We start from the raw sequence: 24,952 nt of genomic DNA, 5'->3' as shown, positions 1-24,952 counted from the left end.
CTCTCTATCTTCATATTCATTAGCTTCATGGGGTCTTTCTCTGACTTTGGATCCGCTTTACTGTCATCACGTTAACTTTAAAAAGCCATTTCTTACTGCTTTTTGCATTCGAGCAACTCAGCAAAATCTCTGCCTCTCAGACACACATTTTTGTATCTCATCCTGGAGCTGGTAATTTAGATTAATCGTGTTCTTTATTATTTTAATTTTTTTTCAGGAATCAATATCAGTACTCTCCAGATCTGTATATTTTTATTTGTTGTATTTTATTTTGTATTTCTCACTCCAAATCACTAAGATCTGAGACTGTAGATAAAGACCAGTTGTCTAACTTACCTTTTATATATATTTATTTATATATATATATATATATATATATATATATATTAATTAATTAATTACACACACCACACTTACATTTGCTTAACTGTTGTTAAATGAGACCTCTTCCTCTTTGACATTGCTTGGTTGTTTTTGCTGCTTGATGTTTGAACTCCAGGCTCTGGGAAGTCGTACACCATGATGGGCTCGGCGGAGCAGCCCGGTCTGATCCCTCGGCTCTGCAGCTCCCTGTTCAGCAGGACCGTGCGGGAGGCCCGGGAGGGGGAGTGCTTCACCGTGGAGGTCTCCTACATGGAGATTTACAACGAGAAGGTCCGAGACCTGCTCGACCCCAAAGGGTGAGGAACTGTTTGGTCTAGCTGATGTGAGAGCAGGAGTCCCACACATCACATATTTGATTATGCATGCTTTAAAATAATACTAGTATATTTTGAGAGTCTGACGTTTAGTCATTTTTATCTTTCATTGTTTAAGTGGACAACAAGTATTTATTTGAGTCTTTTTCCTTTGTGAAATGTCCTTTTTTTTAGTCATTATATTGGACATTTCATATTCAATCTAGTCTGGGTTCCACTTATTTCAAGTAAGATGTTCATCTTATCTTTCTGTGATGAAAAACGCAGGCTGAATGTCAGTCACTCTGAGTCCTCTTGTCCGTTAAGTGAGGCACAAAGAGAGTGATGAGAGGGGACGGTGACGGGAAAACAAAGACTTTAGTTATTTTTCAAACTACATTTTAGCCTTGTCTTGTGGTGGGGAAAAAGGTTGTTGACGTACATCGTTCATCATAGTTTTCATTAACGGTATTAACACTGATCTCAAGTAACCGGGTGTTTATTATTGTAATGAGAAAATGCTGCTGAGATTTTCGGTTGTATTTGTTTTTGCCGCTTTGAGCATCAGAGTGCAATCTGGTAAACTATGTAGTTATGATTTTGGGATGAACTGTCCCTTTTAAGGCTGGTTGTATCTGTTTGTTTGGGAGGGGAGGAACCCATGTTTATCTCCTCATGTTTAAGAATGGAGGATGGAGAACGGGCCAAAGGATAAAGCATTGATAACCGTCTCTTCTCTGTAGAAATCGACAAGCGCTGAGAGTCAGAGAGCACAAAGTCTTGGGGCCTTATGTTGACGGCCTGTCTCGCCTGGCCGTGGCCTGCTACAAGGTACTTTATGAACTATGTCCAATCTCCTTTTGCTTTCATCACATTGGCATTTCATAAGGTCTGAGTACAGACCAGAGACGTGTGGCGTTCTGTGTCTCCTGACAGGACATCGAGTCTCTGATGTCGGAGGGAAATAAATCTCGCACGGTGGCAGCCACAAATATGAATGAAGAGAGCAGCAGGTCCCACGCGGTGTTCAACATCATCCTCACACACACACTCATGGACCTACAGTCTGAGGTACACACACACACACACACACACACACACACACACACAGAGCATCAGAATCATAACAATCCTCTTGTGTGCGATGTCTTTTGACAGCCTCTATTCTAATTATGCAGCAGCTTGTTTTTTATGTCCAAACAACCCGAGACAATTAGCAATTAGCTATGACAGAAAACTTAGACAAGCAGCAAATTCTCACATATGTGAACCTATAAATAAATGATGTTTGGCATTTTTGCTTGTGGGTTAAAACAAGCAACACATTTCCTGTTGAGTCGGTTCCTTTTCCAATCGTTTCTGTTTTGACTTTATTGCATTGTGAATGCAAAGCTCATGATACGAGAATTGCTCAAAGGGATAGTTAGTGATGTTATAAGTGTGTTTGCATGGGGCACTTCTCCGTAGTTGGTGTATTACTGCAGTAGATGGTGCACCAGCATGGGTGTAAAGCAATGTGCTGCTGTGGATGTGTTTTCGACACCTAAAACAAATGAATGTCGAAATGAGAGTGCACGCTCTAGTTACAATATTGTGAGGGCTTTATCTTGCTGTCAGACAGCCCTCTCTGATGGTTATATATGCTCTCTAACACCAAACAACACAAACTAACTAAGTGATCGAGGCCGCTGTAGACCAGCAACTCCTGTGTTCTGCGAGGTAAAAGTACAGTTTTTGGAGTGCAGTGGTTTGAAAGAGAGCATAGTAAACGTCTTCAGTTCCCAGTTAGAAAAGCCTGTCTGACGGGAAGGTATTCCAAATACAGCGTACACTTGAACTGATATTGATTCTTTGAGGTGTCTAAAATACGTCCACCTACCTCATTCAACCACACCTCTAAGCATCACAAACCCTTTGACGTCACCTTTACATCTGCAGATTTGTAACTGGCCTTCAGTGTTTTTAAGATGAAGGGTTTGTAGAAACAGACTTTTAAACGCGTGTCCAATGCTTTGTGCCGCCGCGTGTCCGCTCCAGACGAGCGGAGAGAAGGTGAGCAAGCTGAGTCTGGTGGATCTGGCTGGCAGCGAGCGGGCGGCGAAGACCGGAGCGGCGGGGGAGCGCCTGAAAGAAGGGAGCAACATCAATAAGTGAGTCAACAAAAAAATAGATATATGACACAACAACAAAGTCTTCGTCCATGAGCTAAATGGAGTAACCGGGCTGGATTCCTCAAAGCGGATTGTGGTTTGTTTTCTGTCTACACTCACTTTTGATTTAGATCTATTTATTCTTACAAGGCCAAGATTGCCTTGATGATTTGTTGTTGTCTTTTTGTTCCTCTCTGTGCTATCCTGTCCACTAAATACTCCCCTTCCTCGCCTCTCTCTCTCCTTTCTCTCCTCCTCCCCCCTCCAGGTCCCTCAGTACTCTGGGTTTAGTTATCTCTGCCTTGGCTGACCAGGGAGCAGGGAAGTACAAGAGCAAGTTTGTTCCCTACAGAGACTCTGTGCTCACCTGGCTGCTCAAGGTACACAGAGACAATACCTGCATACCCACTTTAATGCACAACAGATTGTATTAATTCGTTTTTTTAAACTAAAGAAACTGGACTTTAAAGTGATTAATTATCAAGTGTGCTTTTTGTTATTTTGGCCGTTAAGTTTGAAGGCTCTGCTGTTTTTTTTTAATTGTAATTGTGTTAAATGTAGCGTTCTTAAAACTTTATGAACACGGCGCGCTCATAACTCATTTGCTTCTCACACACTTGGTAATCCTTCCTCCAAACCAAAGCGATGGACTTCATTTATTTTGCGCAGTGAGATGTTTCAGTGTTTTTGTTGTTTCTACCTGCAGGACAGCCTGGGAGGGAACAGCCGCACGGCCATGGTCGCCACCATCAGCCCCTCTGCGGACAACTACGACGAGACGCTGTCCACCCTGCGCTACGCCGACAGGGCCAAGAGCATCGTCAACCACGCCGTCGTCAACGAGGACCCCAACGCCAGGATCATCCGAGAGCTCCGGGAGGAAGTGGAGAAACTGAAGGAGCAGCTCTTGGAGGCCGAGGTTCGGATCGCTTCAGCCCGCGCGAGTGTTGAACTCAGTTAGTGGAAAGTGTTGATGCAGCTTCTGTCCCTCTCAGTCTATGAAGGCCCCCGAGCTAAAGGACAGGCTGGAGGAGTCTGAGAAACTGATCCACGAGATGACCGTCACCTGGGAGGATAAGCTCACCAAGACGGAGGCTATTGCACAGGTAACACACACACACACACACACTCTCACTCACACACACTCTCACTCACACACACAGACACACTCTCTCACACACACACACACACACACACTCTCACTCTCTCTCACACTCACTCACTCGCACACTCACTCGCACACTCACTCGCACACTCACTCACTCACTCGCACACACACAAACACACAAACACTTGCACACACACACACACACACACACAAACACTTGCACACACTCACTCTCACACATACACTCGCACACTCACTCACTCACTCACACACACACACACACACTCCCACTCACACACAAACACTTGCACACACTCTCACTCTCTCTCACACTCACTCACTCACTCTCACACATACACTTGCACACTCACTCGCACACTCACTCACTCACACACACACACTCTCACTCACACACAAACACTTGCACACACTCACTCTCACACATACACTTGTACGCTCACTCACTCACTCACACACATACACGCATACACACTCACTCACTCACTCGCACACTCACTCACTCACACACACACAAACACTTGCACACACACGCACACACTCACTCTCACACATACACTTGCACACTCACTCACTCACTCACTCACTCACACGCATACACACACTCACTCACTCACTCGCACACTCACTCACTCACACCCACACACACACAAACACTTGCACACACACACACACACACACACTCACTCGCACACTCACTCACTCACACCCACACACAAACACTTGCACACACACACACACACTCACTCTCACACATACACTTGCACACTCACTCACTCACACGCATACACACTCACTCACTCACTCACTCACTCACTCATACACACACTCACACACACACACTCACTCTCACACATACACGCATACACACTCACACACTCACTCACTCACTCATACACACACTCTCACACACACACACTCTCACACACACGCACACTCACTCTCACATTCACACTCACACACACTCTCAAGCACACACAGACTCACTCACTCACTCACACACTCACTCACTCACTCTCACACACACACTCACTCTCACACACACACTCACACTCACTCTCACTCTCACACACACACTCACACACACTCTCACTCACTCACACACTCTCACTCACTCACTCTCTATCAGTCTCTCCTTGCATCATCAGTATAAAAAAAGAAAGTTAAACTTATTCTCGTTATACTAAAACAGAGCCTTATTAACATTCCATTGATTTCTCACACTCAAACAGTGCAGCAGACACATTTAATAAAACGGAGGAGATTCAATTGAAATTGGAGTCGTTAGCCGATTGATTTGTTTTCTGTTCATTCAGTGCGACTTAATTCAAGTTTAAAGGGTAACTTCTGTATTTATCAACCTGGATTTCATTTTCCCATGTCGCTGTGTCTTAAGTGACTAAAGTCCAATATTAAATATTAAGGTGGAACACTGCAGTAATAATAATAATATTAAGGTGGAACACTGCAGTAATAATAATAATATTAAGGTGGAACACTGCAGTAATAATAATAATATTAAAGTGGAACACTGCAGTAATAATAATAATATTAAAGTGGAACACTGCAGTAATAATAATAATATTAAGGTGGAACACTGCAGTAATAATAATAATATTAAAGTGAAACACTGCAGTAATAATAATATTAAAGTGGAACACTGCAGTAATAATAATAATATTAAAGTGGAACACTGCAGTAATAATAATAATATTAAGGTGGAACACTGCAGTAATAATAATAATATTAAAGTGGAACACTGCAGTAATAATAATAATATTAAGGTGGAACACTGCAGTAATAATAATAATATTAAAGTGGAACACTGCAGACGGCATTCACTAAGTGGGCCGCAATGTAATCCCATCTGGTAATTAAATGTTCTGATGTCTGAAATCTTCGAAGGTGTCACTTTTTGCCACGAGACGATGGCAGAAGTATGAGTGAGACTTGGAGAGAGAGAAGAGTGCTGTTGTGTTGTCAGTGCTGTTGTGTTGCTGAACAGAAAGTGTAGCGACAATGTGGCTTCTGCGTGAGATTTCCGAGTCCAAACAGACAGACGGAAACAAGTGTAAGTGTAACAAGGGTTTTTATTTCCCTCCATGATGTTTTCAGACACAACCTGAGCCTGTGGTGGCCACAACAAGAACCTTTAGATGACCTACATTGACTGTGACCAGTCCGTTTAGCGTTCTCCCACAATACCGGATCAATTGGTCACCTTGACTCGTAAATCTGGTCCAGGTTGAAGAATACAGAAGTAACCCTTTAAGTTATTCACAAAGTTTTATTCAGTGTGGAGGTTCGATCCCCGCTCTCCCCATTAGTTGCATGTCGAAGTGTCCTTGAGCAAGACACTGAACCCCCAGTTGCTCCCCGGGCGCTTTCACAGCAGCCCACTGCTCCTTAATAATTAAGGATGGGTTAAATGCAGAGGACAAATTTCATATATATGTAAAAATGTAATATGACAATAAAATACAGTTTAAAGTTTAAAAGGTTATTTTTCCAGCATTCTCTGCGCTGCTGCTCTTTTTGAACCCATTTCTTCCATGAAGCAGCAGCTGAAGAACAGAAAACTAATCAGTTCATGTACTAAACACGCATGAAATGGGTTTCCTGCAGGAGCGTCAGAGGCAGCTAGAGAGCCTGGGCATTTCCCTGCAGTCCTCTGGAATCAGAGTGGTGGATGACAAGTGTTTCCTGGTCAACCTTAACGCTGACCCCGCCCTCAACGAGCTGCTGGTCTACTATCTGAAGGTACCGCACACGCTTTGTTTTACTGCCTGACATACGCAGGGCTGCACAGTTTCACAAATGCACACGCATGTCGTGACCCTGTGTCCTCCGTGTTGTCGCAGGAGCACACACTCGTGGGCTCGGCCGACTCGCAGGACATCCAGCTGTGCGGGATGGCCATCCAAGCGGAGCACTGCGTCATCGACATCAGCGAGGACGACGGCGTGGTGCTCGGTCCTCACCGCAACGCTCGGTATGCTCTCCGCCTCATTTGATTGATCTTGTTGTTTTGGTTTTACGTCCTGCAACTTTACAGTTTTGGTTCGGTCTCAAGGCTCCCGTGCTCATGTGGCTCGCTGCCTGCTGGATATGTGGTAGTGCAGTAGTTCAGTCACTTAACAAGGGCCCAATTGGTCATATTCTCAGTAGAGTGACCCCAGTATTCTCATCTCAAATGTTTGTTTTGTCCACCTGTAGAACCTGTGTGAACGGTGCTGCCATCTCCAGTCCAGTGCAGCTTCACCACGGCGACCGCATCCTGTGGGGAAACAACCACTTCTTCAGGTCGGTCACTTTTAAATGTATTTTCTAATACAAAAATGTCTTGACTGCATTTATTTACATGTGATCACAAACTCTTTATTGTGCCTCTTCCTTTTTTCTCTCCGCTACATCACACTCTTCCTCTTTTCCATCACTCGCTGTCTCGCATCACATCCAACCGCCGCCCGCTCATGGACACGATCAGGATCAACCTGCCGAAGCACATGGTCCACGCAGGGGGTGAGGACGAGGAGGGCGGCGCTGCGATGAAGACGTGTTTGAGCACAGACCGGCTGGAGGCGGACTTTGACGCGGCCAGCGACGTGTCGAGCGAGCTGAGCTTCGGCTACGAGTTCGCTCAGGCCGAAGTCATGATGAAAGGCATGGGCAACAATGGTGAGTCCCACTTCCTCAGAGCATGTTGTTAGTTGTGCAGTGGTGCTGAACACAGTGACGGGCATTACTCAGCGTGTTTACACAGTTGGTACTACTCTGTCATGACAACTCAAGAAGATATGGAGACATTCTATATTACTTTGGACTTAGAGTTTGAATGTATTTTGTCTCTTCAACTCATCCTGAACTCTGTTCACACATCAGACTGCCAGATAGGGTGAATGCTATGAATGTTTACATTTGGTTTGCGGGATCTAAAATTCCTGAAATGGGAGTGGAACCCTCTGAAGCAGAGAGTGTCTATTCTGACCTCCACACCCGTCTGCGTCTCTATCTGTGGGACATGTCATCGGGGCAGCAAGAGAACTTCTAGTAGCATTTTCACAAATCGCCTAAAGGGAACTAATGTCAACCAAGACCAAAACTGACAGTTAGTTCCCTACAATGTATCCTTGCACTCATCCCAAAGCCCATTTGTTCCTGAAGAATGTAAATCATTAAAAATGGGTCACAGAAAATATTATTTTGAACTAACTAGTCGACAGCTATGAGTCATTGATGTGCTATTTCATATTTTAACAATGGAGCTCACAGGCACAGAGGAAGAATATATATTAGGCTCTTGAAACACACAGTAATACATTTGTTAACAGGGTACCTTTGGTCTTTTTCTATTTATTTACATTGAGAATAGCTTTATTCTTATATACTCCAGACAGCTTGTGTGCTCTATTAGCCAAATATTTAGACCCCAAAATAATTCCCCTGTGTGTCCACGCCGTTCAGTTTACCCTCATCTATATTCTCCACAATGTTCTGCGTGGTTGTGTTAAGCCTGCGGTGCTCTGACAGAAGACCGAAATAGAGATAACGAGGTACATATTAGGTACAGTGATCCTGTGAAGCGGTTCCAGCTTGTTTGGAGTTGACAGGATTTTCATTTTAGGATGAACAGTGCTGATAGTTTTGATAAGAAAGAATGGTACATTCTATTAATCTTCACACTCTCTCCTGCTCTTCATGCTCCGGCGGCTCCTCCTCCTCAGACCCGTTGCAGTCGGTGTTACAGACCCTGGAGAGGCAGCACGAGGAGGAGAAGCGCTGCGCCCTGGAGCGCCAGAGGCAGATGTACGAACAGGAGCTGCAGCAGCTCCGCCGGAGGCTCACCCCTGAGAAACCCTCCCACCTCCTGGACCCGGCGGGCCCGGTGGCCGGTGTGGCTGCTGCAGCGGTGGCGCCCAGCTCCCAAAAGCGAGTGCGGCGCTGGAGCGAGGACAGGTGAGCTAAAGCTGGTGGATGTGAGACTTTTACTGACCCCCTGTTGGCAGTCAGGTCTTGAAAGGAAGAAAAGAAGATGCTCTAGTAAAACTTCAGCTCTGTTTTGTGGTTCAGAGAGGCGATGATGACTCGCAGCCTGCGGCGCCTGAGGGAGCAGATCGTCCGGGCCAACCTGCTGGCCCAGGAGGCCGGCTTCATAGCCGAGGAGCTGAGCAAGAGGACGGAGTACCTGGTCACTCTGCAGATACCTGCTGCCAACCTGGATGCCAACAGGAAGGTGTGCGTGTGCGTGTGCGTGTGCGTGTGCGTGTGCGTGTGTGACAAAGTACACAAAAAAGCAATTCAATCAACTGAACCGCCACCAAACACTTTCTGTGATTGACATGCTGTTCAGCTCAGGAGTTTAATAATGCCATATGGATTTTCATGCTGAGTGCAGAGTGATGCTGACCAGTGGAGTGTGAAGCGCTTTAAGTGGTCGGAGGACGAGAAAGGCCCATTTATAAATATGCCGCGTTGGCTGTTAACAGTTTCTGTTTGCAGTGCAGCGATCGATGGAGAGACATCCACCATTGGGTGACTTTGATGCTGAAGAAAACATGATTATTTTCAAGCACATTCAATCAAAAGACATAATAAGAAAAATATAAGGAAGAAGAAAAGTAAGTCAAAGTAAAAAATGACAAGTCGAAAGAAGTTGTCGGATGTCGTGTGTTTATAAAAATGTTAAAAAGTCATTGTTTTCAATGTTGGATATTATGGTTAGAGTAAATACAGGCAGTTAACAAGCAGAACATATTTAATAAGAGAATATGGTTATGTTAGTTGTGGCTGAGGGTGTGTTTTTGTGTTCTAGTGGATGGATGAAATAAATAAAACAAAATACAGGAACTTCTCTGTTCTGGCAAGTGATAAAGAACTTCTTTTGTGTACGAGCTGTCCATCTGGAGAAGACAGTGTTATGCTCAGGTAGTGAGGATAGGGGGCAAATCCCACTGCGTGTAAACCATATGTATCACGTCCGGGTGATCAGATTTGAGTTTTGACTACAACAAGGGTTTTAAAGTCCCATAACTGCCTTCTCACACTCAAAATCTCTTTTCTTTTGCCCAACTTCCTCCTTTTTATAGCGTGATGTAGTGTTGAGTGAGCCGGCCATCCAGGTTCGCCGTAAAGGTAAAGGGAAGCAGATCTGGGCTCTGGAAAAGATGGAGAACCGACTGGTGGACATGAGGGAGCTCTACCAGGAGTGGAAGGACTTTGATGAAGACAACCCTGTGAGTGAATAGAGACTCAGATACATGAATTCCAGTACTATGTTATTCAGTGCACAGAATAAGCACAGGAAACAAATAATATGTAGATAAAACATTTGCAAACATGCAGTTAAAGAGAAGACATTTGACATTTGATGTACTTCAAAAAGTCCTGATGGATCTTTAGATCTAGTTGTGATTTATTCATGCCCGCCCCCGTACTTCCTCTTTCTCTCTAACTCAGGTGATGAGATCCTATTTCAAACGCGCCGACCCGTTCTTCGATGAACAGGAGAACCACAGTCTGATCGGCGTGGCCAACGTTTTCCTGGCCTGCCTGTTCCACGACATCAAGCTGCAGTACGCAGTGCCCATCATCAACCAGAACGGAGAGGTAGGACCGCGCTGATGACACACACACGCACACGCACACACACACACGCACACACACACGGACACTTTTAGATGTTATGACCTGTGTGTGTTTTCAGTCCATGAATGTTTATCGACAGCCAAACTCAAGGCGTCAAAGCAGTAGGCCACAAAGCAGGGGCGACGTTCAAGTCTCCAGGAAGTGCGGCAGGCTTTGAAGCAATTTTGACATTGTGGCCAAAAGATGAAATTACAATTTCGTTTTCCGCCACGGGATGCCGCCCAAAAATATACATCATTAGATCCTAAATGTTTATAAAAAGACACGCTGGCTCGTCGCCCTCATGACGAACTGAATTGAGAGCCTGCTGCTCTGCGTGTGTGTCAGGTGGCAGGTCGGCTCCATGTGGAGGTGTGGCGGGGAACGGAGGGCTCCGAGGACCAGGGTCCAGGACTGGCCGGCGCCCAGCAGGGCAACACAGACGGAGACCTGCAAGAGCGCAAACTGGACTGTGTGGTGAGAACGTGCGGACGGAGATTCATTAAACTGTCCATCACATGACTTTAGTTATAAATGAGCCCAAAGATACAGCAAGACATCCAGGAAAGAACTGATAATGTGAAGCACACATCTCCTCTCACTGACATACAAGTCTGGATCCGCCATGCAGCTCAGTAAAGTGTTTAACAGTAGAGTGTTGCCAGTGTTGCCTGTGGGGAAATGGCTCCAGATTAATAATGGATCTGGCAGGCAGTCACATTGTTGTGTCCTCCAGCTCACTGCTGTGAAATGTGACGAGTGTAATTAACTCTGGCTGTGCGTCTGCTTTTGTTGTTGTTGATGGAATGAAATAAAAAAATCAGGAGCTCTTTGCTGCACATTCTTACATATTGACCTACGGCTTTTTTATTTCTTGACTTCAGGAGAGAGACAAACTAAGATTTCACAGACGGTTCTAAAGCAACCTTGTTCAGCAGTTCTAAACATTAAAAGCTCTGTTTATGTCTGGTCTGCATGTTTTCCATAGAACCATGAGATCCAAACCAACAGAAACTAGAGAACATCATGTTTGCTCGTCTCCACTCCCCCCAGGTGAAGATCCTCCACGCCAATGGGCTGCCTCGCCACCTGTCCAACTTCGTCTTCTGCCAGTACCACTTCTGGGGGGAGGAGGAGTCTGTGTTCATCGCTCCAGAGATGCAGCCATCCAGCTCGTCGTCCTCCTCCAGAGACCCTCAGTGCACTGTGGTCTTCGACAGCGCCAAGGTGACATTCACAGTGGACACACACACACACACACACACACACACACACACATAATATCCCACATACTCCACCATTTGAGAGAGAAACAATACAATGGACAAAGCTAATTCATCACCAGCACCGCGAGTAATCGACAACAAACGAAAGATTTTCAGCATAAGAAGATGTCAATCAGAATAAATACAATTGTTTATAACCTTTTAAGGAGTTGTCTGTGCCGGTGTCGGAGGACTTCTTGGAATATTTGGCAGAGGGGGCGGTGGCCATTGAAGTGTACGGCCACAAGCAATCCAACCATCGCAGGAACCTGGCGCTGTGGGACCTGGGAGTGATTCAGGCCAAGACCCGAACCCTCAGAGAAAGGTGAGGGGATGCAAACCATGCAGTCGTCCAAAAATGATTGAATGAAGCTCACTAGTCCACTCCACCTAAAAGAAGTGAGACATTCAGGTTAGTTGTGTAACTTTACACATGTCCAGTTCTGTTCACCTAAACTATTACCGTGGATTTGACCAATAGACCTGTCCTCAAAAACACCAATATCTACAAAACCGTCCTAACGTTTACAGGTATATGTATTAACATGGCGGTAAAGGGATAGTTGTGATTAGAAGTGTGGTTGTATGATGACTTCTTCGTAGTCAGTGTATTACTACAGTAGATGGAGTTTGGAGAAGCAGACATGAGCACCAGCAATGTGCTGCTGAGGATGTATTTTAGACACCTAAAAGAATATATCAGTTGACGCTATATTTAGAATATTTTCACCGCTTTACCTTCCCATCAGACATCCCTTTCTAATGGAGAACTGAAGCCGTTGTCGATGATTCCTTTGAAGCCACAAGACTGTAAGTTTACCTTTTTTTTTACAACCGGAAAGGTTAAATGACTGGTGGCTTTGAAGAGAGGAGAAATGTCGTAAAGGGCTGTCTGATGACAAAGTAAAGCAGTGAACATATTCTAAATATAGCGTCAACTGATATATTCTTTTAGGTGTCTAAAATCCGTCCACAGAAGACTGTATTAATTCACTAACAATGGAGAAGTACATCGTACGTCCCGTGAAGCTTTGTGGGTCCATGCTGTGCCTGCAGGTGGAGCGAGGTGACCCGCCACCTGGAGTTGTGGGTGCAGCTGATGGAGCTGAACGAGACCGGAGAGTTCACAGCTGTCGAGGTTCTTCCTGCTAAAGATGTTTGCACAGGAGGAGTCTTCCAGCTCAGACAGGTATCCTGGATACTTTGTGTTTTTGTTTGTATTTGTGGTTTATACATTTGTGCATGGACACTGGTTGAAGTTTATTTTCTAATGTTAAGCTGGAGTTTTCCTGTTGGCCCATCCAGTCACTATTATTTCATTTTTTTGGCTTCATGGTCTTGTGGCTTCCATCGTCCCGTCACAACAGTGTGCATGTTTCTATCCCCTCATGTGAATCTGTCCCTCCAGGGTCAGTCCCGTCGGGTCCAGGTGGAGGTCCGTTCAGTACTAGACTCTGGCACCATGCCCCTCATCGCCGCCTCCATCCTCTCTGTGTCCATCGGAGACGTCAAGGTCCGGCAGATCTCCAAAAGCAGCGGATCCCAATGGGTGAGCAGGAAATCTAATCCGATGTTGGTATGAGTTTGAAATATGTGGACAAAAGATTTATTTTGGGAGAGGGGGAATTAAATGACCTAGATCTTTGTTTTTCACACTTAATTTGTTTGTGCGAGTGATGAATTTAGATTTCCTCAGACACCCTCTATCTGACTTAAATAGCATCTTTTTGTAGTTATTGTTTGACTCTAATTGGTTCTCTCTCAATTCAAATGTCAGTCTGGGGATGAAGACATGGACAGCTACCAAGTAAGTAGATCAATTGCAAAGAGCAAGATGGTGGTGATAGTTTGCTCGTAATGGAGAAAATAAACTAAATCCAAATAGTCTGTCCAACTGACGCGTCTGTGCATGTGTGTAGGAGGTTGACCTGGAGAGGATGAGGGAACAGTGGCTGGTCACACTCACTCAGAGGCAGGAGTATCTGGACCAGCAGCTACAGAAGATAGTTTGCAAACCAGGTACAGCTGTGGAACTCATGCAACCCAAAAAAATCAGATTGTCTGAATTCTACAGAAGAAATAATTGCGACAATCCATTTTCACAAGCGTTTGTTGTTGTAATACTCATTTCGGCCACAAGATGCTGAAGCGCACCACTACTTCTAAATGGGACTAAGCACTCATGTTTTCTTGCAGGTGAGTTTTAACTTCTCCATGCACTCTAAACACAACGGGCACATATATTGTGTGTCAGCAAGTAATGTGACATCACATGTCTTTGTTTTGGCTCGAAGAGAACGTTCATCTGCGTTAGAGAAACCATGAAAGGAGTGTGACAACAACAAACACTTGATCCCAACCAAAAAACTTGTCATCTGCCAAATGTTTTCACAGCTGGAATTATCCTGATAAAACCAGTTTTATTTATCTGTTCTTAAATCCTGAATACAGAAGAAAAAAACAATTTTGATCAGCCTTATGGGGCTTATGCCAGACTCAGTGTGTGTGTGTGTGTGTGTGTGTGTGTGTGTAGATAAGTCAGAGGATGATTTAGAGCGGGAGTCCCAGCTGCTGGAGTGTCGCCTGACACTAACAGAAGAACGCAACGCTGTTCTGGTGCCGTCGGCTGGCAGCGGGATCCCCGGAGCGCCGGTGGAGAGGTGTGTTTTGAACGGAAACCTTAAAATTGTTTATTTTATTTCCAAGGAAAGGTTTGTTGAAAGGCAATGTTCCCTTTGGAACGACCCTCTAAAAATCTACAGAGACACTTCTTATACATAAGATATATAATTGTGGATTAAAGTAAAAATCACATTTTATATATCATACTGTATCTACTTTGGATACTTACGTATATTTAGCTGATAATACTGATTTACTCTTACTTCAGAAAAATGTTATGGAGAGCAAGCAAACTTGTAATATATTCTGTTCCGTGCTATTGCTTTGCTAGTTTACTTCCCATCACAATTTTGTGAGCTGACCGTAATCCAAAATGATCACATAACATAATCCATCGGTACCTCATTTTATACTGGGCTGAATCTGTCGTATAACTGTTACACTCAGATCCACATTAAAACCCAACTGGAGATGAGCCCGTCAGCTGTCGGCCCCTCTGTCCTCAGTCATTATGCTGACTGTGCTGTTTCTCCACAGGGTGCCGGTCCCTGGGATGGAAACGCACATTCCTGTCTTGTTCCTGGATCTCAGCGGTACGCCGCTCCTCGCCGCCTTTTAATAACTGCCGAATCCGCTCCTTTCTTCCGTCTGTCTCACTCCTCCGTCTCGTTTGCCCTCCAGCTGATGATTTCCAGTCCAACCTGTCGGCCCCGTTGGCCGGGGGGCTGGACGCGCTGCTCGGTGGGGAGGACGACGACGACTCCTTTGACCTTCATCTTGTGAAACACTATGATCCAGAGGTAATGCGATAATATTCATATCGATAATTGCATTTGGGCAGCACTTATCTAAAGAAGGTTACAAAGTAGTTCACAAAAATATATATACAAGTGAAAAAAAGAATAAGTAAGCAAACAAAATGTAGTTACAATGATACATAATGACTCAAATAAAAGTGCCCAGAAAGACAAGAGGACGACGACTTCTTTGACCTTCGTATTGTGAAACTGTAGAAACCAGAGGTAATGAACTAATAATATGAATAACTTAATTTCTATAGCACTTATCTAAACAAGGATACACAGTTACAAAGAAGGGAACCGTAAGTAACAGATGGAGGGCATCCCGCAGCCAGTTCATGTGTCATGCTTGTCGGTGTGCTCCCCCAGGTGAAGGTGGAGGCCTCCTGGGACTCCACGGTCCACGAGTGCCCCCAGCTGAGCCGCGTGACGTCGGCCGACCAGAGGGTCTACTTGACGGTCAGCGCGGTGGTTCAGCTGAGCCACCCGGCCCACATGCAGCTGGTGCTCAGGAAACGCGTCTGCGTCAACGTCACCGGGAGACAGGTGGGTGGCCCGAGGCATGCTGGGTAGGAGCAGTCTGACGCGAAGCTTTCTCTCTTAGAAAGTCTCATGTCCGCTAAGTGTTCAAATTGAGAAAATGCGTTTGTGTGGCAGGGTTTTGCTCAGAGCCTGCTGAAGAGGATGTCTCAGCGCAGCACCATCCCAGGCTGCGGAGTCACCTTTGAGATTGTTTCTAACATCCCAGGGGTAAGTACCGGGCCGCAAAGGTATTTGTTAGAAAGGAATTCAAATAAAACCAAAGTATTCTGTGTGAAGTGAAGCTGTCAGCTGTGACGGGCAGCTTAACGTAGATAAATGAAACCCCCAGCAGGGTGCGTTAGGATCCGGCATTAAGCACCACCCTTTACAGCGCGTCCCCCTTGCTCCCACAGGACATCCACGGCCCAGAGGACAGGGAGATGCTGGCCAGGCTGGCTGCCAGCACCGAGGACGACCAGTCGGCCGACAGCGAGGCGGCCATAGAGAAATACCTGCGCAGCGTCCTGGCTGTGGAGAACATCCTCACTCTGGACCGACTCCGACAGGTCAGGGAACGCAGTCCATGAACACGCATTGAATCACTGGTGTTCAGCATCTTCTACCTCAGGGGAACTGAGCATCTGACCACTCTCTCATTTCAGTGTTCCTTTGGCTGATATTTGTCATTTTCTTTTTTTAAACTGCTTATTCAATGCCAGAAAAAGAAACGTGTGTGTGTGTGTGTGTGTGTGTGTGTGTGTGTGTGTGTGTGTGTGTGTGTGTGTGTGTGTGTGTGTGTGTGTGTGTGTGTGTTGTGTGTGTGTGTGTGTGTGTGTGTGTGTGTGTGTGTGTGTGTGTGTGTGTGTGTGTGGTTGTGTGTGTGTGTGTGTGTGTGTGTGTGTGTGTGTGTGTGTGTGTGTGTGTGTGTGTGTGTGTGTAGGAGGTGGCTGTGAGGGAACAGCTGGCAGGCAGAGGCAAAGCTTCTAGACGCTGCCTGAGCTCTCCAAACATCAACCGGGTAAGAGAGTTCAGAGTCTTCTTTGCGTTGGGGTTTTGTTTGGTCGTGTTCTCCTGGTGTTAACCCGTCTCACTACCCCCGCCGCCCCCACCCCCCCCTGGCCCTAACCCCCTGACCCAGCTGTCAGCCAGCAGTGTGGATCTCTACTCCTCTACTCACAGGCTCAATGACTTCAAGGTAAGACGCATAAATCACACACACCAATCGTCTCAGTCCTCCGGGTCTGTTTGTCATGTAAATGTCATCTTCTGTTTTCCATGTGCAAGATTGTCTCATATATACATACATCCCCATATTGAGTCTCTAAATATCACATGTTGCGATTAAGAGAGCAATGGTAAGTCTGACAGTCGACTAAATGAAATGGTTCACTAGTGGTCATGGATAAATGCATTAGCTGCCGTAGAGGACATCTATCGGTGTTGTTCCGGTGCTTTCTGGTCACCAAAAGAGGCCGTTGAAGGTCAAAGTTCACAATTACTTATTAGTCACACATCCCTCTGGGTTTCGGCCTCTTGTACGTGCAGGGCTGGGAGAGCCACCAGGACCTTTCATCTCGACGCACCCTGCCCAGCTCCATCTCCCAGAACCCGGCCCCAGAGACAGGTATGACCAATAGAACCTTTGCCTTCTCGTGGAGTCCTTCTGTGGCTGTGACCGTCTTCCTGTTTTGGATTTATGTCCGTCATTTTAATCTGAATCTTCATTTGGCACTTTGCCAACCCCGCCCCCCGACAACAATAATCTTTCCTTCTGCCCTTGTGTTCTCCATCTCTGCTTCTGCAACCTCCTCTCCTTCTCTTGCCCGCTCCGCTATCTCCGTCAGTGCATTCAGGTCTTGCTGTGTCTTATCTCCCTCCAGTGAAGGCCGTACCCAAGCTGCTGAAGTCACTGCTTCCTGGTGGGAGGGAAGACGGTCGGGAGCAGACGGCTGTCCGTCATCAGCAGGTACACTCATTCAGTCAGCTGTGTTCTGCACACTGTCTTATCAGGGATTGAAAGGGTACATGCATCGCTGCAGCATAAATCTAAATATCCCCTCTACTCATCAGCAGCTGGTTCTATTTCTCCAGTTGCCATGGAAACGGAGCTCATGTAGATGGAAACACAAGCAATAAACAGATAAAGTGTATAAATGCCTCTGTGCGTCTTCATGCACGGTGCTTTGATGTCGTGTTTTAAAAACCTTTCCTCAAGTACACCCCTGCTGTACGTTATCTGGTCTAACGTTTATTATGGGTGGTGTCTGAGCTCGTCTCTGGTTTCCTGACATTAAAAATACAACATAAGCACCAGATTTACAGCTAATAAAAATATGAAATCGCTATTAACAGCATTAATGAATACCCACTCATTGTGTTTTGGATCCTTTCAAATGTTCCAGAAAACATCCAATCAGAGAATAGCAGGCTTTGTGCGAGTCGTGCCACTTTGACACGAGTGAATTGACGAGCTGTATAATGTTCGTGATCCGAGCATGGCGCTCCATATTCTGCATGTAGAGGGGGGTTAATTAGGAGCAGGTGAACCCCCCCGCCCCCTTCCTCATCCAATGCTCTCCAACCACGTGCCGAGCAAGACCCGGGAAGTCTGCTGGCGTCTCGTTGCGGCCGAACGCCTCGGCGTCTGGTTCAGCTGATTGGCGCCTCGAGCCGCCGAGGGGAAGCTAATTGGGGAAGCCGCGCCGCGGCGTTCGGCCGGAGCGGGAAGCCATCGGAGCCTCGTTGCTGTTGTTTGAGGCCGGTGCGCTAATGACCACTCTCGCTCCACCACGCCTGCCACAGATGTTTGGAAAGGTCAACACAGAAATCAAAGCCTTGACTTTTGAAAATATTAGCAGGCTGTTGAGCGGTTGATTGTATTTCCTGATCTCAACACCTTTGATGACTTGTAATGCGACTCAACGGCTCTAATCTTTGCCTCGGACGTGATCCAAGAATACTTCACATAATCTGACAGTGGAGAGACGTGTTCGACCTGCTCTCTGATGGCGGACACGTCGCCACCCCGCTCCGCCCCAAAGTACAAAGACCCCAATCAATCCGCTGAATTCTGATAATCACTCTGATTAACCTCCACAGTCGAACAATTGTCTTGATTTATTTAACATCTTAAAATATCTCAAGATATTAGACCCTCTTTAAAAAGTAGCTGAGAAGCTGAATAGAGATTATGCTTGTGGGTGCAATTATAATTATGGTGCAATTACCCTGATTGTTTTTTCCAGTTTATCATGATTATTTGTCTGAGTGATTTGATGAACACATATTTGTATTGCACGTTATGCATCTCATATCAACGTTGCATATCACTACAATGAAATGAGTAAACGCAGTGATGACGCACGTCTGTGCAAAGCTAATCTATTGTGACAGATGGCCAACTGGCCTAGTTTAGTATTCTGTTCAGCCTCCAGTATGGAGACATCTTTTGACTATTGTAGATTCATGTTTGTGTTCCCCCATCGCAGCTTCTGCCTCACCGTTACGAGCTTTATCAATTCCTCACAGCGGCTTCATCGCGTCTAATGAACAGGTTTTGAGTCTCCAGGCTTATATTAGCACCTAATCCCCAGGTGGAACCGGGCCGAAATGACACCGACATCGTGAAAATCAGCTCGATGAGCTTTTGCCGCCAATGCAGATTGTTTTATTTGAAGTGTGATTAACGCAGCGTTCCCTTCCTGTCGCAGAGCGTGCCGCGCATCGTGGTGCAATCAGCCAGTGCTGAAGAGGGCTTGAGCAAACAGCAGCAGCCAGTAAGTTCTCCAAAGCCACATCATGTTTAGGTATCTATTTGAACCCTGAATAATGCAGGACAAACACACCACCACTTTAAAGTACCAGCAGCACTCTGGATCCTCCTTATGATTATTGTATTGTATTGTTTTCTACTTTGATGACCGCTAAGTAAGTAGCCTTCGTTTGAGTCACCGTGCAGCAGTACGTTGTCTTTACAGGTACTGTAAAGGTACTGTATCTCTCAAGGTGCTCTATTTAATAGTTTTAATGAACAAGGGTTGGAATCTCCAGGCTTATGTTACTACGGCAGTCAGTACTCTATGCAGTCAGTACTCTATGCGGTCAGTACTCTATGCGGTCAGTACTCTATGCGGTCAGTACTCTATGCAGTCAGTACTCTATGCAGTCAGTACTCTATGCAGTCAGTACTCTATGCAGTCAGTACTCTATGCGGTCTGTACTCTATGCGGTCAGTACTCTATGCGGTCAGTACTCTATGCGGTCTGTACTCTATGCGGTCAGTACTCTATGCGGTCAGTACTCTATGCGGTCAGTACTCTATGCGGTCTGTACTCTATGCGGTCAGTACTTGGTACACATGCATTCAAGTCAGTGATTCTGACCCATTTAGCTGGGATTCTGGTCTAACGAAGAACAATAAAAGATCAATGTGTATTTCAGTTTAGCCTTCTGCTGCATTTTGAGTCACCGATACCTTCGTCCCCATGGTTTCCACTTATAGGTTCCCATTGAGGAAATCATTCCTCCCGGTTTCCAAACCGAGGGCCCCAGATCTGTGCCCCTCCCATCGCCAATCATCCCGGAGACAGAAGAGTCCACCCCCAGCCCGGTGAGCGAAGCATCGAGCGGCTACGTGTCGACTAGCATATCTACAGTAACGCTGTCGGACGTCTACACGCTGAGCTGGGACCTGCCCGTGTCACCCGGCAGCAGAACCAGCGGCTTTGAGGTGGTGCTGGATGAAGAGGAAGAGGAGGAGGAAGACGATGACGTGACACAATATAACACTTACTCTGAGTTTATTCACGTGGACCGATCGGAGCCTCGGGAGTCCCTGCTGCTCTTTGACGATGAGACGGCTGAAGAGAGGTCCGACTCGTCCAAACCAGACGATACGCCATCGGATTCCTACCAAGGTCAAGAACCTAATCGGTCTGTGTCGGTCCAGTTGATGGAGCAAGAAGAGCTGGATTCAGCTGCAGAATCAGATTTAATGTGGCAGACCAAACAAGAGCAAGACTCAGTCATTGACCATATTGGACCAGAACAACTAGACAATACAGAGCCAATTGAAGAGTCGGTGTTAGTACAAGAGAAAGAAACCAAGCAGACAGAATGTTCACAAACAGACCCCTCAAAACCAGAACCCCCTCTTACAGAAGAACTCGAGCCAGAAGTTGAACTGTCTGCCCGAGAAGTTCAAAGTGGGTCTGAAACGGTCGCCCCAGAGCAGCCCGAACAAGACCAAACAACCTTCACCAGCGCTCCAGATCTGGTCCCAGTTGTGGCTGAAGTCTTGGTTGCAGCTCCTAGCCCATCTGAAGAGTTGGTTCTTCCAGCTTCGTCTAAAGAACAAACCACTCCTGAGGCCTCAAACCCGAGTGGCATCTCCATGCTGACTTCATCCTCAACCACAGAAGTCCAACAGGAAACACCAGCCAACCTATCAAAGAAAGCCACCTCCGCCCCAGCTTCTCCTCCGCCCCGTGTTCAGACCCTCAAACCTGATGCCTCAGTGGCGAACCCCTTCAAGATCCAAAAAGTGAAGTCTGCAGACCTCAAGTCCTTCCAGCGTATTGTGGGCGAGGACGAGGAGGCAAAGCCCGCAGAGGCGGACCGGGCCAGCAGCCTCGGGGAAGACCTGAACCTCTCTATGCCGCTGGAAAACCTAGAAATTATCTCTGACTCAGAGGAAGGAGACGCAGCAGCAGTTCTTCCTGACTGGCTGAAAGAAGGGGAGTTTGTGACTGTGGGGAACAATAAGAGCGGCACCGTCCGGTACGTTGGACCCGCAGATTTTGCAGAAGGTACCTGGGTGGGTGTGGAACTGGAGGTGCCGGCAGGTGAGCAGAACCTCTTGATGCTTTCTACTTGGCTCCATCACCCCTCCCAATCTCAAACATACCTTTTCTCTGTCTTTTCTCCAGGAAAGAATGACGGTTCAGTGGGGGGCAAGCACTACTTCCACTGTAACCCCGGCTACGGCGTGCTGGTGAGGCCGCACCGGGTGAGCCAGGCCGGTGGAAAGCGCCGCCGGCAGCAGCACAAGCGCCGTAGTGCCAACCTGTCCGGATCCAGCCCCAACCTGGCGGCCCTCACCGCTCTGGCCAAAGGCGAGGGTGGCGGGGCATCGACCGGCCGGCAAAAAGGAGAGAACCGCAAGTCGTGGAACAGTTGAGCTCCGAACCTGCTGAACGACCCAGCATGCATCAGCTGGTCGACGTGATTATCGGGTACGCTTTCAGATCGTGACAATGCGGTTTTATTTGGGCTGAGCGACTGCATCGGATCCTTTACTGTACGTTTGGGTGGCAAAGGGGAATTCAGCCCACACTGCTGTTGCTTAGGGTTGGAGAGAACACTCACCTCTTTTGTTTTTATCAGAAAATATACATGTTTAGTTTTTTGGGTATTTCAGTAATTAGGACTGTCTCAAAATCATCACAATCTGTTCTTTTTAAATGTATTATTACACTTGCCAGGCAAAAGAATGTTAAACACCTTCATGTGCTCATAATGTATCACACAGCTGCATCGGATTGACCTCCAACGTTGTTTTATACCTCGTGTATACTTGTGCCTTGAAATACAACGACGCCTTTGTGCTAAACCCCGAGCTGCGGCTGACAGGCCGCAAACGGTTGAACTGGAGCTTCTTTGGCTCTTGATTGTGTCATCTACTGTTTTAGCAACAAAAACACTTGCACTCACTTTTCTAACAAATTCTACTGACATTTTTGCTATGTTTTTAATCAACTTATGTGTCAAGATTGATTGGAAATAACTTTTTAAATGGAATATTTTTTTCACTAGCGAGTATTGAATTATGCCGTGTTCATGGAGTGATTAGTATTCATTTTGGTTTGGTAAACCAGATATGTTTTACTATGCCTGAATGCTTATTTATTGAACGATGAAGACATGATGGTGAAAATCAAAATTACCATTTTATATTGTTAAATAAATCTCATTCTGCTCTCCAATGTGTGATCACTCTTTGTGGAGTTGAATATGTAGTAAAAACAGGAAGTCTCATTGATATAGCTTTATTCTCGTACATTATATATGATATATATATCATACTAAAATAAACACAAGTTAAAAAAATGAACAAAGAAACTGTACAAAAAAAATGTATATATACTACATCTTAATTACAGAACAGTCTACTGTCCAAAAAAGGCACTAAATTCTGAAATGGGCAATACAGTAATTTTGAACTTAACTATATTTTGAGATACTACAGCATTCAGTCTTCTTCAGAGCTATACTGGGAGGAAGCACAGGTGGACCCTGACCCCCCTTCAGAGCACACGCACAACGCCGGGCCTCAGATCCCAGCACGTTGAGAACCATTGCTCCCTCTGAACGCGTCCGGGGAAAAGCCACGGGATCTTCTCGGGCCCCTGAGGGGTTCTTGCTTCCGTCCCGTAAAAACATTGGTCGAGCTTGAGCGCTCGCACAAAAGCTGCTGGACTAAAATCCGTCCGTGGCATCGCTCACAGACCGAGACAATTCATTCCACAGCGTGCTACTCTAGATGCACTCTGTCGTCCTCTTCCTTCACTATTCCTAACACTTTACTTTGTAGGAGAGACAATGTCACACCAAACTCACGGAAAAGAGCTTTGCCTGCTCCCTTCAAACAGCGTTTTGTCAACATGCTGGACTGAGGTTCATATTATCTTAAAACAATAACATGTGCTTGAGAGCTAAGGGACATGTACTTTGTAATGAGAAGGAACCTCTATTAACTTAGTGCCAAACGGCATGCTGGGAACTGCTGGGTCTCCGTCACTCGCTACAACATTAACGCTGCACATACGTATACTTTTAATGCCCTCAAAGTATACGTACTTATAAAAGGGACATAATACTCGGTCATAACATTATACCTCGAACTTTGACCGTCTCGCTCATATTAGAGTGTCTGCAGTGGGACATCCTGGTGCGTATTGGGACATATTCCATCTTTTAGTGGCATACTGAATAATATGCTCGTCTGCCGCCTAAAGAGAGTGGACATCCATACACGGTCGTCCTCTTCTTGCATATCGTTCATCCGACCAGCTTCACACTCAGCGGGTGTATTGCTGAGGAGGCACGGTGTCGAGTGTGAAGCGGACCGGATCTCCAGAGAGTGGCAAGCGACGGGTCCGTTTCCAGCCGTCGCTGCAACACCGACGAGAACTTCAGACGGATGGCACGGGACGAACTCGGCATCATATTTTCATTCAAATCTACATGAGTCGGTCTTCTGTGATAAATAATGCAATTGTAGTATTCATTCTAAAACATACCCATCTCTCTGAGCCATATTTATTCTGAGTTTTGTACTCCGTATTAAAATACTCCATTCCCTGATGGAGTTAGGTGTGACATTGCTTCAGGGCTAGAACAGCACATATGCATGATGTATATGATGTCATACGATATGCTGCTGTACTGAAATGGTTGTTTTTTACATTAGCCCCATCACAGCATACTGGACATTTGACATTTAAGGAAGGGAAGGTTACATTTTAAGCTTCATCAACAGTAATTCATATTCTAAATAAGGTGCATCATTTTTCATTGTCCACAAAACAAACGGGGGGAGACTGCTGATAATTCGAATAAGGGATGAAAAGAAAGAAAGAAAACTGTTTAAATGATCATGGAAAGATCATTCAGTAGAAATTTAAAAACATGATTAATTTAACAATAAAAGCAGGTTTCATTTAAAAACGTCATTTTTTTTGTACATTACCATTAAAAACAAAAAGAGTATAAATACATATTGTTTTAATCTTTCAACCCTTTTTTTTTTAAACAGTTCCCAGTACCAAGTCCCTGTAGTAGAATTAAATAGGGCTTTACTAGACAACAGCCAGGGCTGGGAGCTGTTCTATAAGCAGGATCCAGATTATCTGAAACACCATTAATGTCCATATTTGCCATTTCATGAGTTCCTGGCTAATTGCTTTGTAGAATATTGTCCCAGTTCTCCAAAACCATCACTAAGGCAAGGGTTCACTTCAAAAGAAATAGTTTGACATTTTGAGAATTACGCTCATTTGCCTTCTTGCCGGGAGTGAGCTGAGAAGATTGATACCACTCATGCCTGTATGCTAACAGTTAGCTTAGCATATCAACTGAAAAAAGCAGCTAGCCTGGTTCTGTCCAA

At 45.7% G+C, this 24,952-nt stretch overlaps 1 protein-coding gene across 4 annotated transcripts in view; it reads left to right on the top strand.

The window, feature by feature from the left end:
• The window catches only part of LOC117727190 (kinesin-like protein KIF13B), a 30,253-nt gene extending 7,484 nt beyond the window's left edge, over positions 1–22,769 (top strand). For 3 of the 4 annotated variants that reach the window (XM_034527316.1, XM_034527317.1, XM_034527318.1), the window contains exons 8-42: positions 500–680; positions 1,421–1,508; positions 1,614–1,748; positions 2,715–2,827; positions 3,096–3,207; positions 3,534–3,746; positions 3,823–3,933; positions 6,579–6,713; positions 6,815–6,945; positions 7,170–7,256; positions 7,441–7,631; positions 8,678–8,909; positions 9,024–9,186; positions 10,040–10,186; positions 10,410–10,559; positions 10,926–11,054; positions 11,631–11,804; positions 12,010–12,167; positions 12,899–13,031; positions 13,251–13,391; positions 13,620–13,649; positions 13,762–13,861; positions 14,376–14,502; positions 15,002–15,057; positions 15,146–15,264; positions 15,634–15,810; positions 15,922–16,014; positions 16,200–16,352; positions 16,727–16,804; positions 16,925–16,981; positions 17,332–17,410; positions 17,631–17,752; positions 19,497–19,562; positions 20,288–21,629; positions 21,714–22,769. In XM_034527316.1, coding sequence (XP_034383207.1) covers positions 500–680; positions 1,421–1,508; positions 1,614–1,748; positions 2,715–2,827; positions 3,096–3,207; positions 3,534–3,746; positions 3,823–3,933; positions 6,579–6,713; positions 6,815–6,945; positions 7,170–7,256; positions 7,441–7,631; positions 8,678–8,909; positions 9,024–9,186; positions 10,040–10,186; positions 10,410–10,559; positions 10,926–11,054; positions 11,631–11,804; positions 12,010–12,167; positions 12,899–13,031; positions 13,251–13,391; positions 13,620–13,649; positions 13,762–13,861; positions 14,376–14,502; positions 15,002–15,057; positions 15,146–15,264; positions 15,634–15,810; positions 15,922–16,014; positions 16,200–16,352; positions 16,727–16,804; positions 16,925–16,981; positions 17,332–17,410; positions 17,631–17,752; positions 19,497–19,562; positions 20,288–21,629; positions 21,714–21,964 — 5,774 coding nt within the window. In that variant the 3' untranslated portion in view covers positions 21,965–22,769. The remainder of the gene's footprint in view (positions 1–499; positions 681–1,420; positions 1,509–1,613; positions 1,749–2,714; positions 2,828–3,095; positions 3,208–3,533; positions 3,747–3,822; positions 3,934–6,578; positions 6,714–6,814; positions 6,946–7,169; positions 7,257–7,440; positions 7,632–8,677; positions 8,910–9,023; positions 9,187–10,039; positions 10,187–10,409; positions 10,560–10,925; positions 11,055–11,630; positions 11,805–12,009; positions 12,168–12,898; positions 13,032–13,250; positions 13,392–13,619; positions 13,650–13,761; positions 13,862–14,375; positions 14,503–15,001; positions 15,058–15,145; positions 15,265–15,633; positions 15,811–15,921; positions 16,015–16,199; positions 16,353–16,726; positions 16,805–16,924; positions 16,982–17,331; positions 17,411–17,630; positions 17,753–19,496; positions 19,563–20,287; positions 21,630–21,713) is intronic. The other variant, XM_034527319.1, reaches the window with a different exon arrangement.
• Positions 22,770–24,952: the final 2,183 nt, after the last annotated feature.

This window comes from Cyclopterus lumpus, chromosome 24 (assembly GCF_009769545.1).
Source record: "Cyclopterus lumpus isolate fCycLum1 chromosome 24, fCycLum1.pri, whole genome shotgun sequence".
Taxonomy (NCBI): domain Eukaryota; kingdom Metazoa; phylum Chordata; class Actinopteri; order Perciformes; family Cyclopteridae; genus Cyclopterus; species Cyclopterus lumpus.
This window is presented reverse-complemented; position numbering and strand designations above follow the sequence as displayed.